Here is a 21,369-nt window from a genome sequence, read left to right as displayed (position 1 = left end):
TTTGATAGTATATTTTTGTAATGTTTTTAAATGTATTGAATGATAGTATATTTTTATATTTGGAAAGTTTACCATTATCATATTTTTCTAAGTGGTTGACTTGTATTTTTGTAAGGTTTTGAAATTTTATTAAGCATTTATTACATACATAAAACTGAGTTGATGCAGCTACGTACACTTATTACAAAGGTTTGATTTTTTTTTGTACATATCAGTAGAAATATGGTGTATTTTATTAGAAAGGTGGTGGTGAGCCTCAGCACCACCTCTGTTTGGCCTCAGAGCTGCATGACAACCTTAACTGGTCCACATGAGAGCAGTCAAAAGTAACATTAGAATAAGTCTTTGGGGTGAGGGAGATCTGTTGAGTCTCTATTTCATGTCACCTTCGTTTCCCAATCTGCTGCCTCACTTCATGGCACTTGGTTCCCTCTCTGTTTTAATTAATCTCTGACGTTCCTTCCATGCACAGGCAAAGGCTTCCAAACTGATCACGGAGTCACAGGTTAACCCGCTTGGAGAGTCTAAATATTGCTTCCCCTCCCATCAGCTTATTAGTTTAAGCCTCTCTGTGTGTAAGCTTCTCTAGTCCATCTACTTAACTACTATGACTAACAAGGGATTCCTCTATGTCTCCTCGTTGAGCTATAACCCACAGAGGCCATGCAGAAATTTTGTTGTAATGTTACAGAATTAATGTCTTGCTTTTGAGGCAACGCACCTCCTCAGACTCACTGGTGTGTTTCTGTGGGTTGTACAGATCTGTGTGGTAGCTCTGTGTTGTGTGTGTTCCGTGTTCTGTGTGTAGCCAGCCAGATACTCTCACAGGAAGGGATCACACTTAGAGAGAGAGAGAGAGAGAGAGAGAGAGAGAGAGAGAGAGAGAGAGAGAGAGAGAGAGAGAGAGAGAGAGAGAGAGAGAGAGAGAGAGAGAGAGAGAGAGAGAGAGAGAGAGAGAGAGAGAGAGAGAGAGAGAGAGAGAGAGAGAGAGAGAGAGAGCAGGAAGTTACCCAAGGATGAATATAAAAGTGACTTAGCTAGATAAGATTCTGTGCACACAAGGCATTTTCAAACATATTACGAATAGCTAAGACATTGGCAGTATCAGCACACACATACGTGAAAAGTGGAACGTATAGGAGGACTGAAATAGATGAGGAACTACTTAAAGGACAGAGAAATGAGAACTGTGATCAGGGACACCTGTTCAAGTTGGAGTAATGTAACAAGCAGAGTACTACCAGGGTCAGTGTTAGCATATCAGTGATATGTAGGAGGGTGTGACCAGTTATATTAATCTGTTTGCTGATGATGCAAAATTGTTAAGAGTAATAAAAAGCCATGCTGATTGTATGTAGTTGCAAAGAGATATTGACAAGATTTATGGTTGGAGCAAGAAGTGGAAATTGGAATTCAATGCTAAGAAATACCAAGTGATGGAAGTGGGAAAGAGTAAAAGAAGACCTGTATGGGACTATAAAATGGGGGAGGAAGTAATAATGAAGAGCAAGGAGGAAAAAGACCTAGGAGTGGTTTTTCAAGATACCCTGACCGAAGAATGGCATATGAATGAGATATTTGGCTCGACATACAGGATGTTAACAAATATTAGGGTGACATTTCATTACATGGATAAGACTATGATGAAAAAAATTATAGCCACTATGCTACATCCCAGACTGTAATATGCAGTAGTGGTGTGGTCTCCACATATGAAGAAAGACATAAGGAAGTTGCAAAAGAATTCAGAGGGCAGCTACAAGGATGGTACCAGAGCTGAAAGACCTAACATACGAAGAGAGGTTGAAGGAAATGAGACTGCCAACTTTGCAAGTTAGAAGAGAAAGAGGAGATCTAATAACAATGTATAGAATAGTTAACTGTTAACCACATTGAGAAGATAGACAAGCAGGACCTTGTGTTGCTGGAAGAAGATGAAGCTGGACGGGCAAGAGGGCACTCAAAGAAGATCAGGAAGAGTCATTGTTTGAGGGACATCAAGAAGTACAGTTTTCCACATAGAACTGGATATTTGGAATGGTCTAAATGAAGAAGTTGTTGCAGCACCAAATGTACATAAATTTAAGGAAATGCTGGATAAATATAGATATGGAAACAGGACACTATGAGCCCTGCTTAAACCCTGCTAGGTAAACACACACACACACACACACACACACACACACACACACACACACACACACACACACACACACACACACACACACACACACACACATCAGATACTTTCCTCAGCAGTAGCAACACCACCACCACCATGCCCTGCTGCTGGTTTTACTGATGCTCATTTGAAAATACCTGCTATAAGCAAGGTCTTTGGAAGAGAGTGAGTGAGTGATGAGTGAACAGATCCAGGATGTGAGTGACAGATTGTTGTGTGGTATAGATTCAAATACTTTTTTTCCTTTGTTTCTTCTTTGATCAATTCTAATAGCACTTGTGGATCTTCTTATGGATCAGTGAAATGCAAGTTACACCATCCTCAAATGCTGTACACACACCCAAGCATTTAAGTGTACATGCAGAAGTCTTTTTAAAACAGGAATGTATTAATGATTTTGTAGGAGTGCTGTGCTCATGCTGCTGACATATCAAAACTCAACACATCAAGGTGGACTTTATTTTTTTGTTGTGATCAGCTAGCATGGGTTACTTGTTTCTGTAATGTTTCCTTATAAATACAAACAGTTCAGAAATACAGTAGTATAACTGAGCAAGCAGTCTGTGCCAGTAGATGACAGCCAAGGCCTAGAGTCCAGCTTGGTGTGGGGAGCTTCACTACATCTGAAGCATGAAGAAGGCTTGACTAGTGTTGAACTTGCTGCTTTAAGGAATGGTAAAAAATAAGCATACTTGCTTCACTGACATATCACATTTTTTTTTTAATGAACCTGCATGTCATATAACAAAATTTTTAATAAATCAAGTGAAAGTTATTCAAATGAAAAATTTTCAAGTTGGCTGAGATCTTAAGCCTCTCACTGAAATTTTTGTGTGCATACATTGCATGTATTGAAAATTAGTACATTTTTGCACGGACATAGGACTGAAATATATAGTATGGATCATACATTCATGTATACATCACTAAAATATTTACTTGTGGCATTAAAACAACAGTAGGTTTAAAAGAAATAGATGCTAGGGTAGGATGCTTCCTAGATAGCTCAGCAAAATTTATGAGAATGTCTTAGTTCATTTTTTTGTGTATTGGTTAGTTTGGCGAAAAGCTATGAATTGTTTGCTTCTTCATCTGCCTGGCCTGTGTGTCTGCCTTAGTCTAGTGTCTAAGGCCTGCTGTTTGGCCTGCCTTTGTCTGTCCAAGCTGTTCTTGTCATCTTTTGTCTTTGTGTCAGCATTATTTCTTATTAATTTGTGTGTTTGAGATTTCTCTCCATCTTTGTGTGTGTGTTTGTGTGTGTGATTCATGGTGTGTGTGTGTGTGTGTGTGTGTGTGTGTGTGTGTGTGTGTGTGTGTGTGTGTGTGTGTGTGTGTGTGTGTGTGTGTGTGTGTGTGTATCTCTCTCTAACCTTTCACTACCTTCACAGTAACATGACCAGAAACACAACTAGACTATGTATTACAAATGATAAAAAGACAGATACTCTTCTCGATTATGAAAAGGAGAGGCAAGAAAAATAATGACGTTTTAGCTAAGATGTTCCAGTGAGAAGGTGACTTTTTTTTTTTTTTTATTCTTATGACCTGATTTCTGTGTGACCTTCAACTCATGTGACCTGACCTGTCTTACTGTGGTGCTGATTTCCATGTGGGGCTGTTTGGTCTACTTAGTCCCCTGTGGCAATAACCTGCTTTTTGTGCATTAACTGCTTCTCTCTCTCTCTCTCTCTCTCTTCATCTCTCTCTCTCTCTCTCTCTCATCTCTCTCTCTCTCTCTCCACCAGATCCCCTTATACCACTGTTCCTCATATCTCTCCCCTTGTCTGGCACCTCTGTTCCTCCAAGGGTGTGGTCATAACAGTAGAACCTTCACTTCTCCTTATCCAAACTCCCTTCTTGGTCTGTTCAGTCCCTTCTCTACCTTTGACTCCTTCACATATGTACTCCTTTACTTCTTTACCCTACCCTTCCATCCTCCAAGTGGCCTTCCTCTCCTGTTGGAACACACATGCCCTTATAATAATCCTATATTAAATGCACATTCCTATCCTGTGGTCTCCTCCTACCTCCTATATATTCCATTATTTCTCTCACCTTGTCTCCCTCTTTTTTACCTCCATTCCTTTCTTTCCCTCTCCCTCCCTCCCTCACTTCTCCATCACCCTCTGTATCTCACCACCACCATCCACCTCCAGGGACTGCCCTCCAACGACCCAATACATGTGTTGGTGAGGGTTTATGTGATTCGTGCATGTGGACCTGCACCCAATGGACCTCAATGGGAAGGCTGACCCATACATCGTCGTGCAGCTTGGTGGGAAGAAGGTGTCGGATAAGGAGAACTACATATCTAAGCAGCTGAATCCAGTGTTTGGCAAGTAAGTGAAGTGTGTGTGGCTTTGCTGTGTTGAGTCTTGTATTAATCCCCTCACTGTGATATGCAACAGTTCACCACAGAAGCAATGTATGGAGTCTTTATATAGCATCCACAAGAAGGAAGGGCATAAAAAATAAATAGATTAATTTCCAGTCAGTACAATGTTTGCAGGTAGCTGTGTGGAACAAGAAAAGATGTCTGAGAAAAAATGTGGCAAACAGCAGTGAAAGATTGAAAGTATAGGGCATAATCAGCTTGTTTTTATTTTGTTTCCTCCATTGCATTTGTGTGTGTGTTGAGTCTTGAATTGATAATAAGCTCTTTCTTTTTTCCAATTTGTTTCTAGTATAAAAATACCACTCACCCCTCTCTCCTGCCTGCCCTTTCCTTGTGAAATAATTTATAATTCATTTATCAGAACCTTCTCAAAAGATCATTGGTGTTATATTATATATTACTGTTTCAATTAGAGTACATATGTCTTTAAGTTTAGAAGTACATTAACAAACTTGGTAATTAATAGCAAGTTTAAGGATTTAGATTGCTTGAACCTTGTCTGATTCCTTAACATTCACTAGATGACATGTGAATACAATAATAAACCAAACTTTGGTACACTGAATTTTGAAGAGAGCAAACTTTCCACCACCATCCGAACAACAGATGTTCAGCTTAAAAGACATACAATTCTGTGGGGGAAGACAAAGGCAGGGGCAGCTGAACAAATACTGACATTTTGTCAAATAGAGCTTGGTGGATGCAGCAGGTAGGTCAGTGCAGGAGACAAGCTGATTGCCTACACACTGCCAACACACTCAGTTTATTCTGGCTGTCACTGTATTTTACACAGTACTAGTAGGGTACAAGACAATGCACAGTCATTACAATGTACAACTGCAATAATCCAACTGAAATTTTAATAAATATCTAATCAGAATAACGAACCAAAACCCTCGGAAGGCTTATGAACCTGATGGGGTCCCTCCTATTGTTCTCCGAAACTGTGCCTCCGTGCTTGCACCTTGCCTAGTCAAACTCTTTCAGCTCTGTCTGTCAACATCTACCTTTCCTTCTTGCTGGGAAGTTTTGCCTACATTCAACCTGTTCCTAAAAAGGGTGACCGTTCTAATCCCTCAAACTACCGTCCTATTGCTTTAATTTCCTGCCTATCTAAAGTTTTTGGAGTCTATTCCTCAACAGGAAGATTCTTAAACATCTATCACTTCACAACCTTCTATCTGATCGCCAGTATGTGTTCCGTCAAGGCCGCTCTACTGGTGATCTTCTGGCTTTCCTTACTGAGTCTTGGTCATCCTCTTTTAGAGATTTTGGGTGAAACTTTTGCTGTTGCCTTGGACATATCAAAAGCTTTTGATAGAGTCTGGCACAAAGCTTTGATTTCCAAACTATCCTCCTACGGTTTCTATCCTTCTCTCTGTAACTTCATCTCAAGTTTCCTTTCTTGACTGTTCTATTTGCTGCTGCTGGTAGACAGTCACTGTTCTTCTCCTAAATCTATTAACAGTGGTGTTCCTCAGGGTTCTGTCCTGTCACCAACTCTCTTCTTATTATTCATTAATGATCTTCTAAACCAAACTTCTTGTCCTATCCACTCCTACGCTGATGATACCACCCTGCACTTTTCCACATCTTTTCATAGACGTCCAACCCTTCAGGAGGTAAACATATCACGCAGGGAAGCCACAGAACAGCCTGACTTCTGATCTTTCTAAAATTTCTGATTGGGGCAGAGCAAGCTTGGTATTGTTCAATGCCTCAAAAACTCAATTCCTCCATCTATCAACTCGACACAACCTTCCAGACAACTATCCCCTCTTCTTCAATGACACTCAACTGTCCCCCTCTTCTACACTGAACATCCTCGGTCTGTCCTTTACTTATAATCTGAACTGGAAACTTCACATCTCATCTCTAGCTAAAACAGCTTCTATGAAGTTAGGTGTTCTGAGACGTCTCCACCAGTTTTTCTCACCCCCCCCAGCTGCTAACTCTGTACAAGGGCCTTATCCGTCCATGTATGGAGTATGCTTCACATGTCTGGGGGGGTTCCACTCATACTGCTCTTCTAGACAGGGTGGAATCAAAAGCTTTTCGTCTCATCAACTCCTCTCCTCTAACTGACTGTCTTCAGCCTCTCTCTCACCGCCGGAATGTTGCATATCTAGCTGTCTTCTACCGCTATTTTCATGCTAACTGCTCTTCTGATCTTGCTAACTGCATGCCTCCCCTCCTTCCGCGGCCTCGCTGCACAAGACTTTCTTCTTTCTCTCACCCCTATTCTGTCCACCTCTCTAACGCAAGAGTTAACCAGTATTCTCAATCATTCATCCCTTTCTCTGGTAAACTCTGGAACTCCTTGCCTGCTTCTGTATTTCCACCTTCCTATGACTTGAATTCCTTCAAGAGGGAGGTTTCAAGACACTTATCCACCAATTTTTGACCACTGCCTTGACCCTTTTACGGGACTGGCATTTCAGTGGGCATTTTTTTTATTGATTTTTGTTGCCCTTGGCCAGTGTCCTTCTTACATAAAAAAAAAAAAAAAAAAACAATGAACTTGCCACTAGTGCGAGCACTGGATTTTTTACAAAAAATTAAATCTGAAAAGTTTAACCAAATTTAGCATAATGAACTCACCACTAGTGCGAGCACAGAATTTTTAATAAAAAATTATATTGGAATAACAAACTAAACCTTTCAAAACTAACTCACCAGCTGCAAAAGCCGCTACTCACCTATCTGCTACCTGTCCCTTCCTCCCTTTTTCTTTTCCTCTCCTTTCTTTTCTCTTGTCTCAAACCTCCTCCCCTGTCACCTCCCCTTCCCCTTATCTGTCAGAGGTAAGGGACAGGGGAGTGAAACCTCTCTCTCTCTCTCTCTCTCTCTCTCTCTCTCTCTCTCTTCTCTCTCTCTCTCTTCTCTCTCTCTCTCTCTCTCTCTCTCTCTTCATCTCTCCTCTCTCTCTCTCTCTCTCTTACTTTCATTTTATGTCATTTTCACTTTATTGTTTCTCTTTCTTTGTCACTTTCATATATGTTATTCCATTTTCATTCTCAATCAGTCTCTATTTAGTAATCATTAGGATTGTTATTACTTTCACAGAGAGAGAGAGAGAGAGAGAGAGAGAGAGAGAGAGAGAGAGAGAGAGAGAGAGAGAGAGAGAGAGAGAGAGAGAGAGAGAGAGAGAGAGAGAGAGAGAGAGAGAGAGGAAGAGAGAGAGAGAGAGAGAGAGAGAGAGCTCTGACTTAGGTGAGTATTTACTGTATGTATATGCATGATGCTGACAGTAAGTAAATGTGACCAATACTTGTCAAAACAGCTCGAAACTCAGGGTGATAATGCGTGAAACTCAGGATGGTAAAAATTTAGGACTAGGTATGAAGCTCGGAAAGGTGCTGTATATATTTGTTGCGTTATCTCAAATTTAGTACGTGCAAATGTGTTTTTTTTTTTTTTTTTAAGAATTGTGGGAATTTCTTATATTATTTTCTGGTTCCCTGAAACCAATTATTTATTTTTTTCATAGGTTCTTTAGGTGCCATAATGCACATTTGCCATTATGAACACTACATTGGAACAAATCATGTTCATTGTCGTGTACCCTACTGTATAGTAAATTATGGTAATAGAGTTGTATGTTGCATTAGGTAAACATATATATATATATGAAATGCAATACAGGACTACACACACCCCTCAGTGTATGGATTAAAGTCTGATTTAGGCAGTAAACCTCCAGCCAGACAAAGTTCACTTTAGGCAGCAGACAGACATCCAGTCCATTGAACAGCCTGAACTATCAGATGGATCAACCACCCTTCCCTTCCCAATTACATAGTTCAGTTTATCAAACTACTGTACATCACTAAGATACCTGCATGTGTAGCCCTCCATCTCCCTGTACACATTTGTACATTGGTGTGGAACTGACAGAAAGGTGACATAGGTGGATGGAAAAGATCAAGAGATGCCTTTATTCTGCATTGAAAATTGCAAAGGTTGATCAGGATACAACAAAAAATAATGGGTTCAAGCTTGAAAAAATTAGATTTAGAAAGAGATAAGGAGGAATTGATTCTCAGTTAGTGATAGATGAATGGAATACACTCAATAATCAGGTTGTTAGTGCTGAGTCAAAATGAAGCTTTTAAAAGAAAAATAGGACAAAATTTGTGGATGAGCACAATAGGTGGAAGTAGGTCAGCATATTTCATAAGCCTGGTGGCTTCTTGCAGCTTCCCTTATTTTCTTATGCATGTTTCATATAATGGTGATGATGACGATGATACCTAAGACAGCTCTACAGAACCTCATATCTTGTATACTTCCCTCAGGTGCTTTGAGGTGGAGGCAACCTTCCCACAGGACTCCATGCTGACGGTGCAGGTGCTGGACTGGGACCTGGTGGGCTCAGATGACATGATTGGGGGAAACCAAGATTGACCTGGAGAACCGATTCTACTCCCGCCACAGAGCCACCTGTGGCCTCCCCAGCAGATATGAGACGTGAGGACCAGGGCATGGATAGCTGGGGGCTGACCGTGGCTGTTTGTGGAAAAAAGAATGATTGAGGAATAAAGACAAAAACCATAAAAAAGAGCAGATATGAAAACACGAACACAAATGAACGGATGGATGGCTGAATGGCTGGCTGGCTGGCGGGGGGGTGACTGTGGCTGTTTGTAGAATGAAAATGATTGAGGATTGAAGACAAAAACCATAAAAAAAACAGCAGATATGAAAACAGGAAAAAAAAATGAATAGATAGATGGCTGGATGCATAAGTGAGTAGGGGTGACTGTGGGGCTGGTTGTGGAAGAATAAGAGGTGTGAAGACAAAACCCATGACAAAACTAGCAGATATAAAGCATGAAAGGAAGTGAATGGATAGATGGATGAGTGTGATTGATCATGAAGGAAGAGGAGAAACTTAGAGGAAATGGATCACACATAAAAACAATAATAAACACTTTTAAACCTAGATTCTGAAGGATACCAGCTTTGATTATACATAAGATAACATCATTCTGAGATAAGAATAAGCAGAAAGTAGCATGGAAGACAAAACTGTATATTCTGTCCTTAATCTACTCAAGAAAAATGTATGTAAACTTTAAATGAATACACATACTATCATAGAACACACTAATTTTCTGGGCTCCCTTGTGAAGGTCAGCTGGCATTTTGCATTACTATTATTTTCTCATAGAGCTTTCTTTTTAGTCTCTTTTACTTTCCTCTTATGAAATGCAGGAAATACAGCGTGGGAATGCTGACCTGGTACCTACATAGATTATCTTCCTATATTTCTTATGATCATTTGAGGACTTGACTTGTAACAGTACAACTTGCAACTAGGACCGGATACAATCAGTGGCGTGACCCCATGAAGCCAACACAGATCCTGGCGCGGCTGTGCAAGGAGGGGCGGCTGGAGGGCCCCCACTATGGCCCCGGCAAGGTGAGGGTCGGCACCAAGACCTTCACTGTCCAACACGAAGATGAACATGACCCACACAGAACAAAGTTCCTTGGTAAGTGTAAGGGAGTGTGAGGGAAGGAGGGACTGTGAAGGAGTGTGCAGGAGAGAGAGAGAGAGAGAGAGAGAGAGAGGAGAGAGAGAGAGAGAGAGAGAGAGAGAGAGAGAGAGAGAGAGAGAGAGAGAGAGAGAGAGAGAGAGAGAGAGAGAGAGAGAGAGAGAGAGAGAGAGAGAGAGAGAGAGAGAGAGAATGAATAAATATTGAAACAGATGAAGGTCATGTAGTGTATGAAAAAATACTGAAAATGACAAAAAGAAAGATGATAAAGTTCTGATTAAGATATGTATGTACATGTGTGTGTATGTGTGTGTGTGATTCAGCTACGGTCGTCTGCTGGTCACCCAGCCAGCCGTTCCCCCTACAGAAAGAGCTCAGAGCTCATATTGACTGATCTTTGGGTAGGATCTTTAGGTAGGACACCACACACTGGGACAGCGAGGTCACAACCCCTTGGGTTACATCCCGTACCTACTTGCTGCTAGGTGAACAGGGGCTACACATTAAGAGGCTCGCCCATTTGCCTCGCCGCACCTGGGATTCGAACCCGTGCCCTCTTGGTTGTTAGCTGAGCATGTTAACCACCACTACGTGATGTGTGTGTGTGTGTGTGTGTGTGTGAGTGTGTGTGTGTGTGTGAGTGTGTGTGTGTTTACCTGCTCATATTTACATCATTATTAGTATGTATATAGTCACATTTTTCCTGTTTGCATACCTACACATACATTAATTGTCCTGCTTTTTCTGTCAGTTGATGTCCATTCCTTCCCTCTATGACTCATTCCTTCAGGTCTCTCTTTCAACTAACACTTCCCCTAACAGTGAGTGAGGAGCAGCTGGCACTGGCTGTCCTGCATCGGTGGGAGGAGGTGCCAAAGGTTGGGTGCCGCTTGGTGCCAGAACACATTGAAACCCGGCCACTCTACAACCTAGACAAGCCCGGCATTGAGCAGGCAAGTTGTGCTGGAAAGTGGGTTGGTTTAATCATGTTTGAATTATTTCTGTCCATACAAGTTCATGGTTATTCTCAAATTTAAGGATTTATTGCTTATCTGAGGAATTCCTACTCATAAATGCTTACCTGTAATCTCTTAAGAAGTTCCTATGTCATGTACAGGGCAAGCTGGAAATGTGGGTGGACATGTTCCCGATGGACATGCCACTTCCCGGGCCACCCCTTGATGTGACGCCCCGCAAGCCCAAGAGTTATGAGCTGCGCATCATCATCTGGAACACTGATGACGTGGTGCTGGAGGACGATGCCTTTTTCACCGGGGAGAAGATGTCTGATATCTACGTGAAGGGGTGAGGGGCATGTAGTGTTAGTAATCCCATCTCTTAAAATCTTTCTTCATAGCTTAAGTCTTTCAATTCTGGTAGCATCTTTGTCACTATCCTCTGTTTCTATAAATCTTTTTTCTATGTGGAGCCCAAACTACTGCTGCATATTCCAATTTAGGACATATCATGCTTGTTATAATTTTCTTCATCATTTTATCTAAATAGTTAAATGCCACCTTAATGTTTGTTAACAAGCTGTATGTAGAGCTTAATATCCTATTTATGTGTCTTTCAGGTGATAATGTGTCCTGAATCATTACTCCCAAATCTTTTTCTTCGTTATTTTTCATTATTTTTCCTCCTGTTTTGTACTTCCATGAAGGTCTCTTTTTACTTTTTCCCTATTTCCAACACGTGGCATTTTCTGGCATTAAATTCTATTTTCTATTTTTGGCTCCATGCATATATCTTGTCAATATCTTTTTGTAACTCATTGCAGTCATTTTCATCCTTTATTATTTTCATTATTTTTGCATCATCATTAAACAGGTTTATATGACTATTTAGATTTTCTGTCATATCATTTACATATATTTGAAACATGATAGGTGCCACCACAGATCCTTGTGCTACCACACTTGTCACTTTGCACCAACTTGAATTAGTGTCTCTGATTACTTTTCTCATTTCCCTCCTTTGTAAATAATCATCCATCCATCTCAGTGTTACCCCCTTTAATCCTCCTTCATTTTCTAGCTTCTACATAAGGCTTTTGTGGGAAACTTTATTGAATTTTTTTGAGATCCAGGTATACCACATCAACCCATTTGTCCCCCTTTTGTACTCCATCTATTACTCTCGTATAGAAGCTCAGTAGATTTGTGACACAGGATCTCCCTTTCCTGAATCCAAATTGCTTTTCTGTAATTAGCTTTTTATCTTCTAGATATTCCACCCATCTGTCTTTAATTACTATTTCACAAAGCTTGATTACAATACTTGTTAGTGACACTGGTCTGTAATTTAATGGTTCCATTTTATTTCCCCCTTTGTATATTGGCTCTTTTCCATTCTCTTGGTACTTTTCCTTCTCTCAATGAGCTGTTAATTGTATCCCATATGAGTTCTTCCATTTGTTCTCTCCATTGTTTTAATATCCATCGATTTACTTGATCTGGTCCCATAGCTTTTCTAACATCCAGCTCTTCCAGCAGTTTCTTGATTTCTTGTCTCTTTACTTTATCTCCTGTATTCCCTCATTCTGTGATACCACCTTCGGTGCCACAAATTCAGCTTCCTTTGTAAAAACAGATATAAAACTCTCATTCACTAGTTCACTCGTGTGTGTGTGTGTGTGTGTGTGTGTGTGTGTATGTGTGTGTATGTGTGTGGGTGTGGGTGTATTTACCTAGTGGTACTGTACAGGATCCAAGAAAACCTCTTTTTATCCTGTCTCAATATCTATATTTGTCCAATTTCTTTTAGATATGTGTACACTGTCCACCATAATAATATCTTTTTGTGTGTGTGTGTGTGTATTTACCTAGTTACCTAGTTGTGCTTTGTGGGAAAAGAGCTATGCTTGTGCTGTCCCATCTCCATATCTTTTAATATCCAACTTAGCCTTGAATCCATGTATACTTTCTGCATTTACTATCTCCTCATCCAGACTGTTCCATACATTAATACTTCTATATTGGAAACTATACTTTTTGACGTCTCTTCTACAAGCACTCCTCTTCAGCCTCTTTCCATGTCCTCTAGTGTCCCGTGTATCCCAGACCATTAAGTTGCTCTGGTCCACTTCCTCTACTCCCTCATATGCTTTATTATATCGCAATCAAGTCTCCCCTTTCTCTCCTCTTTTCCAACGTTGGTAGATGTAGCCTTTCCAGTCTCTCTTCATATGACAAGACCCTGATACTTGGTACCATCTTCGTAGGTGCTCTTTTAACTCTCTCCAACTTCCTTATATCCTTTTCTTATATGGCAACCACACTACTGCTGCATATTCTAGTCTAGGTCTTATCAGCAACACGATCATCTTCCTGACCATCTCTTCATCCATATATATGCAAAGGCCTGCCTTATTCTTCTCAACAAATTATAGGTTTCTCCTGTAATTTTGCTAATGTATCTCTCTGGGGTCAGGTTCCCAGTCACTGTAACACCGAGATCCTTTTCCTCTTCTGCTCCACTCAACCTTACACCATTCAACACATACCGTATTTGATGGCTCATAAGACGCACCTTTTCTCCCAAAAAAAAGTCTCAGGAAATGAGCCTGCGTCCTACGAGGCCAAGGTTCAGCACTGAGACAGTGGTTGGTGGTAGTCTAAGGGAACAGAGGCTCTAAAATCAAACCCCAGACATCTTCGCACATGTACGCAAAGTGATGATTGGTACTACACCAAAAAACAACTCTTTCTTTCGAGGTAACAACATATAATAGGCCATACTTACCGGTAATTCACATAGAATAACACCAGTAAGAAAGAATTTGCCTATGCAACTATGCACCGCGCATTGCATGTACCAAAACAAACACGTGGTCGGTTAGGCGCCGAACCCGGTGACACGGCAAGCTTCATTGCGTTCTTTACAGTGTGATATGTTACTCCTTGAGGTAAGACACACTTTCATACAATTAAAATTGATCCTATCTTTTAACATTCTTATGAACAAACTTTATTAACCTCTCTAGTCTCTCACAGTCACTGCCGACACCATATGCCAGGTACATGTTTACATCTCACAATAGGATTGGTACATAGGCAACTAGCAAATATTAAAGTTTTTAAATGCAAAATAATGGAATCTAATAACAATCTAAATGCATGTGAGTGTCTTCAAATGTCAGGTGAAATCCTTCATTTCATATTCAGAGCTTAAATCCGCTCATTTATTTTATTTATTTATTTATTTATTTTATTTATTTATTTTTTTCATTTCAATGTCTGCCAAAACTGGGTGCGTCTTATGAGCTCATGCGTCTTGTGAGCCATCAAATACGGTAATTTCCTTTTACTTTTCTTGTACTTTTTCCAAATTCTATTACTTTACACTTCTTTAAATTAAGTTCCATTTCCCATCTATAACTCCACTCTATCTTGTTCAGGTCTTCTTGTAAAGTTCTACAGTCATCTGCACTCTCAACTTTCTTCAGCAACTTTGCATCATCTGCATGTGTGTGTGTGTGTGTGTGTGTGTGTGTGTGTGTGTGTGTGTGTGTAGATGACTTCACTCTTCATTCATGCCCACAAGATATTACACTAACTCACTTGTCATGACTAATTCTCCCTCCCCCTCCCCCAGGTGGCTGAAGGGCCCTGAGGACACCCAGTGCACCGACATCCACTACCGCTCTCTCACTGGGGAGGGGAATTTCAACTGGAGGTTTGTGTTTCCCTTTGAGTACCTGGTGGCGGAGGAGAAGATTGTCATCAGCCGCAAAGAGTCGCTCTTCTCCTGGGATGAGACAGAGTGCAAGATTCCTGCCAGGTTGGAGCTGCAGGTGAGTCTTACTGAATGGAGAATAGTGTATGGGCTTATTTTGAAGGCAGTGACAGAAAAGGCTTCCAAAACAGTACTAAACAGGCTAGACATACACAATCACCACCACCATTACCCAAATCACCAATCACCACTGCCACCAGTGCCAGCACTACCACCATCACCACTCACCACCATCCTCCAGGTATGGGACGCAGACCATTTCTCTGCCGATGATTTCCTGGGTGCCATTACGCTGGACTTGAACCGGTTCCCCCGTGGTGCCAAGAGCTCCAAGCTGTGCACCCTCAACATGCTGAAGACAGATGGTTCGGTGCCCATGGTCAACATCTTCAAGCAGCGCCGAGTGAAGGGCTGGTGGCCTTTCTACATCAAGAAGGAGAATGAGGAGATGGAACTGACAGTAAGAGTTGTTTAGATTTTATAGAGAAAGACCATACCTGGAGTGGATGAACTGCATGAAGAAAGCACTGAATGAGAGAGGAGTGACTGTGCAGCATGGAAGAGTGATGATGTGTAATAGAGGTGAATGGAGAGTGACAGTAGTGAGTGCACAAAAATGACAGTTTCCTCAACACTTGGGAGTGGGTGTAGGCACACTTGGCAAGGCTCTTTGCTGATTGGACCCAGTTAGAGTGCAGGGTACTCTGTAGAAAGTACCCTGCATCTACTGTGGTCTCAGCATTGGGGAAGGTGTTGGGTAGGGAATAGTTTCATTATGAAGGGTAAACATTAATGCTGTCAGACCTTGCTGTGGTTGTATCTGGCCAGGTGCACTATGCCTAAGCTCCTAAGATGTAGTAGGATTGTCCACAAGACTGTCCCTTTCTACCAGCTGTCAATGGGGCTAAGAATGTGAATAATGTGTGTGTGTGTGAGTGTGTGATGCTTTGTCTGGGCCACCCTGTGTGGAATTGCTGGTCTGTGCACTTCTCAGCTTGTGTCCCATTTCTATACAGGGTTGCTGTTTGGGATGAGCCTTCTCCATGTGGTTCTGTTGTGTGCCTCTGCTTTCTTGTCCCTTTCTGTCTTATATCCTCATTCAAGCAGTTGATCCACCTCTTTTTCAGTCCTTCTCTCCTTCTTCTCCCATATACTTTCATTTTCATTGTCTTCTTTCCAGTGTGGCTCTGATGGTGAGAATTTAAGGTTCTTGTGCAGGTGGATTTTTGTTTAGTCATTCACCTTATGATTTTATAGGACTTGTAAATGGAATACTTTTCTCCCTTCTCTTGATATGTATGTATATTTAGGATTTATGTTTACAAATAAGAGTCTATAAATATTGCCTGAAAATAACATTAAGAAATAACAAATGAAATATACAAATTTATACTTATTCCTGTTTTACAACTTCCTTTTATTTACAAAAAAGTAAAATAGAGCACAGTAACTCACTGCAGTTCAACAGTACTTTTATGTCAGGTATAAATAAAAGCATAAAATTATACTTTTTAACGTATTTGATATGCATTTGAATATGTATTTTCACCTTGTGTTAAGATGGTGTGTGTTTGTGTGTGTTGCAGGGAAAAGTGGAGGCAGAGATTCACTTGCTGACCAAGGAGGAGGCGGAAAAGAACCCAGCTGGCCTTGGACGCAACGAACCTGACCCTCTGGAGAAACCCAAGTATGCGCGTGCGTGCGTGTGTGTGTGTGTGTGTGTGTGTGTGTGTGTGTGTGTGTGTGTGTGTGTGTGTGTGTGTGTGTGTGTGTGTGTGTGTGTATTACATATCTAGTTGTACGAGTATTTGCCTAGTTGTGGCTTATGGGAAAATAGCTATGCTGATGCTGTCTCATCTCCATATCTTTTAATATCTAACTTAGCCTTGAATCCATGTATGTTTTTTGCATTTACTATCTCCTTATCCAGACTGTTATCCATACATTAATTCTTCTATATGGGAAACTATATTATTGACATCTCTTCTGCAAGCACTCTTCTTCAGCACTTTCCGTGTCCTTTAGTATCTCATGTATCCCAAACCAGCAAGTCACTCTGGGTCACTTTTTCATATGCTGTGTGTGTGTGTGTGTGTGTGTGTGTGTGTGTGTGTGTGTGTGTGTGTGTGTGTGTGTGTGTGTGTGTGTGTGTGTGTGTGTGTGTGTATTTACCTAGTTGTGAAATACAGGACAAGAGCCACACTATCTAGATTTTCTTTAAATTTATGAATTGTCTTTGCACACAAAGTCTCATCCTTAAGTTCATTCCACACTATTATACTTGTGTGGGAAGCTATGTTTCTTGATGTCTCTTCTGCAAACACTCCTTTTCATATTCCTTCCATGTCCTCTTGTGTCTCTCATATCTGGTATTGTGAGGTCTTCTCTGTCCAACTTTTCCATTCCTTCCAATATTCTATATACAGTAAAATCCCTCTTATCCGGCATCAACGGGACCGCCAACATGCTGGATACTTGAATATTGCCGGATACTTGAATAGAAGTGAAATTATGTCCACAATCACCACCCTACACTCACGCATCTTACCATAACAAAGATCAGCTGATCTTAATCAGCAGCTGATCTGATCAGCTGCTTAAGTGTAAGCACAACACACTTCCTCTTTTCTACAACTTTAGGCATGATGAAGGCATCAGGTGATAAACAGTGCACACGTGGGACTGAGTCACTGAGTAAACACAGTGCAGTGGGCCGCGGGTGGCGCGAAGCAGTGCGCTCTGGTGGCGAGGGGACAAAGTATGCCTCGCGCGGGAATTTTAATCAATTTTATGAGTACACATTGATTTTTTATTGATTTTAAGGCTCGGGGAAAAATGTGCCGGATACTTGAAGCTGCCGGATACTCGAATGCCGGATGAGAGGGATTTTACTGTATTGCTATCAAATCACCTCTTTCCCTCCTTATTTCTAGTGTAGTCAGGCCCAATCTCTTCAACCTTCCTTCATAACTATACTTTCTTATGCTTGCAGGGATTTTAGTTGCAGCTCTCTGGATTCTTTCTAACTTTCTTGTATCCTTTTTCAAACTTAGTGACTACACTAATGCTGTGTACTCCAGTCTCGGATGTATCATCGTTGTTATCAGTTTTTTTTTTTTTTTATCATATCTTCATCAATATAGGAGAATGCTATCTTGATGTTTCTCAGCAAATTATATGTTTCTCCTATAATTTTGTTTATATGCTTCCCAAATGACAAATTGTCAGTAATAATTACTCCTAGGTCTTTTTCTTCTGATCTTATAGAGATTTCCTCATTCCCTAAGTAATAGTTGCCAACTGGTCTCACACTTTTTCCAAACCTCATCACACTACATTTTTTTAGCATTAAACTCCATGTTCCACCTCAATGACCATTTATTAATCTTAATTAAGTCCTGATTTAAAGTATTGCAGTCCTCTTCATTTGTTACTTTCCTCATAATCTTAGCGTCATCAGTGAAAAGGTTCATGTAACTTTTTACACCTTCTGTCATATCATTTACATAAACTGTGAACACAATAGTTGCAAGTACTGAACCTTGCGAGACTCCACTTATTACTGTTCTCCAGTTTGACTCGCTGCCTTTAATTACTGTCCTCATTTCTCTGTTTGTCAAAAAGGTCAGTCATCCACTTTAACAGTGATCCACCAAGTCCTCCAATTTTTTCCAATTTCCACATTAGTCTTCTGTGCGGAACTTTATCAAATGCTTTTCTCATCTAACTATATGCAGTCGGCCCATCCATCTCTTTCTTGCACGGTATCTATTACTCTTGAGTGGAAACTTATCAAATTCGTAACACAAGATCTTTCTTTTCTGAAGCCAAACTGTTTCTCTGTTATCACCTTGTTGTCTTCTAGGTATTTCACCCATCTTTTCTTGATAATCTTTTCACAAATCTATAATTTAATAGATCTTCTTTATTTCCAGTCTTGTGAATTGGGGTAATATCTGCCTGTTTCCATTTTATGGGTACTCTACCTTTTACCAGGGTGGTGCTAATTATATTGTGCAGCACCGAGACTAATTGTGAGCTACACTCTTTTAAAATCCAATTCCATACACCATCAGGACCCATTGCTTTCCTTACATCCAGGTCTTCCAACATATTCTTTACTTCTTCTACTGATGTTTTAATCTCCTTTAGGTCGGTCCCTTTTTCTAACACTGTCCTCTCTCCTGTGAAATAATTTTCCTTAGTAAACACAGAGTGGAAGTATCTGTTAAACACTTCAGCCACCTCTTTTGGGTCATCCACTATCTCTTCTCCAGCTTTTACCATGCTTATTTCGTCTTTACTCTTTAATTTTCCATTGATGAATTTATAAAATAATTTTGGTTGGTCTTTACATTTCTCCACAACATTCTTTTCAAAACTTTTCTGCTCATCTCTGCGAGTTTTGACATATTCGTTCCTCTTCACCACTCATTATAACAATTTACCTAACTGCTTTCTACAGAACACTTTTGGAGACAGGACAGCAACAAGTAAAACCAGTGTGAACCCTCACCTCTGTATTTCCACTAAGGCAGCTCTCAGCGGCTTAGATGGTTGGATTTTTAGGAGCGCCTGTTTGCATTGACTTCTCTGTCTGCCATGATAGTGGCGTGTGTGCGTGTGTGTGTGTTGCTTTACTCCCAATAGCATCTTCACACTGCTGTCCTACCCTCCATGCATCCACACTACTCACATCCACCCTTACTCTCTCTCCCAACAGCCGACCAGATGCCTCCTTCATGTGGTTCCTCAACCCACTGAAGAGCATCCGCTACATCATTTGGCACAATTACAAGTGGGCCATACTGAAGCTGCTTGCCTTCCTCGCACTTACCGTCTTCTTCGTCCTCTTCTTCTACTCTGTGCCTGGCTTCACCGTCAAGAAGATCCTCGGCGCATAACACAGGAGGAGGAACAGGAGGAGCAGAGAGTGTTGGAAAAGTAAAAGTAGGAGTAGGAGTGGAAAAGAAATGATAAATGTTAATAGAAGGAAAAGAAGGAGAGAAATTGACAAAAAGATGAGGAGGAGGAGGAGATGGACAAAAATAAGTAGAGAAGTGGAAAAAAGTGATGAGCATTAAGAACAGAAGGAAAAGGAGAAAAATTAACAGTAAGATGAGGAGGAGGAGGAGGAGGAGGAGGAGGAGATGGACAAAAATAAATAAAACAGAAAAAAGTAATGAGCATTAGAAGGAAGAAAAGATGTAGAAAAAATGTGAAAAGCTGGAGAGAAAAGATGGACAAAAACATGAGAAAGAGGAGAATGATAAGTCTGAATGACATGCAAAAACAAAAAGAAATGAGTGATAATAGAAGTGATCATAAGAATTGGAAGAAGAATGGTAAAGAAGGACTGAAAAGGGAATGAAGAAGGAGAGACAAAACATTGACAGAAGGAGAATGTGATGGTGAAAAGAACAGCAACAGACTATGATCACTGTAGAAAATAAAATAAAATGAGAATGGAAAGTGAGTGAAATGAAAGACATATATAAATAAGAGAATATCTGGTAAGGACTATATGAAAGAACTTATAAAAAGAAAAGGAAAAGTGGACTAAAAGAAGGAAAGCAAGACAGAAATATGACTATGATTAGAAACTCATATTAAAGAGAGCATATGATAAACACTAGAAATAAGGAAGGAGTGAGAAGAAAAGGGAAAGAAATATAAAGGAAGGTACATAACAAAGGTAGTACATATCTCTTCACCATTACTAGGGCATATAATTTCAATAACTAGCAATTCCACAAAATATAGAATGCTAGTGTAATTGGCATGTAAGATACTTCTAGCTGGCATTACTTGGCTATGGTTACTAGCTGTTGTCCATGGGAACTTAAAAGATTGCTAGCTAATTTCTGTTGGCAAAAAGACTGCTGCCTATACTTTCTGTTAGCTGAAAATGCTCCCTTTATATTTTACAACTGACTGCGTAATTTCCAACTTAGTATTTAAATTAATTATAAAGAAAGTATACCTACACATTTCCAATTTTTAAGGCTTCACATACTATGCACAAATAATTAAGGAAAGTGTCACAAAACATTCTCTCTCCTGCACTTAATTATGTACGACACACTCCTGTTCTTGTTATAACCTCACTTACTCCTGTGCAAGCTGTGTGTGATCAGTTTATGGAACCACAATGATAAATAGATTACTATCATATGTGATAATAAACCCAGTATCCTAAGATTTTAAGGTAGTGAGTGTACAGTATAAACTTTTTAATCACATAGTAAATCTACATTAGCCACATTATATAGTAACTAAACCATTGCAAGATAGCATCCTGTTTAACTATTTATATGATATTTTACACGATAAGGTTTTGATCATATCCTATGTATATATATAGATATACCATTACTCTACACACAACTATACACACGTATATTGAAAGGGTAAAGTTAATATGTATAGGTATTTAATTTGTTACATGTATACGGTGGCTGAGCAATGTTATATATACTGTATGAGTTACTGTATATCTCAGCTTATACAACAACATTTTCAGTCCATTAAAAGTCTTAAAGTTAAGTGTTGTT

General features: G+C 40.2%; 1 protein-coding gene across 1 annotated transcript in view; it reads left to right on the top strand.

Moving 5' to 3' along the window:
- Positions 1-21,361, top strand: part of LOC135091639 (otoferlin-like) — a 198,620-nt gene extending 177,259 nt beyond the window's left edge. Inside the window, 11 exon segments of the mRNA XM_063989424.1 lie at positions 4,339-4,395; positions 4,397-4,521; positions 8,876-8,966; positions 8,968-9,047; positions 9,900-10,075; positions 10,901-11,031; positions 11,196-11,383; positions 14,675-14,873; positions 15,057-15,275; positions 16,402-16,502; positions 19,539-21,361. Of these exon segments, the coding sequence (XP_063845494.1) occupies positions 4,339-4,395; positions 4,397-4,521; positions 8,876-8,966; positions 8,968-9,047; positions 9,900-10,075; positions 10,901-11,031; positions 11,196-11,383; positions 14,675-14,873; positions 15,057-15,275; positions 16,402-16,502; positions 19,539-19,719 (1,548 nt within the window). The 3' untranslated portion in view covers positions 19,720-21,361.
- Positions 21,362-21,369: the final 8 nt, after the last annotated feature.

This window comes from Scylla paramamosain, chromosome 38, assembly GCF_035594125.1.
Source record: "Scylla paramamosain isolate STU-SP2022 chromosome 38, ASM3559412v1, whole genome shotgun sequence".
NCBI lineage: Eukaryota > Metazoa > Arthropoda > Malacostraca > Decapoda > Portunidae > Scylla > Scylla paramamosain.
The sequence above is the reverse complement of the archived record's forward strand: the minus strand, read 5'-3'. Positions and strand labels throughout refer to the sequence as shown.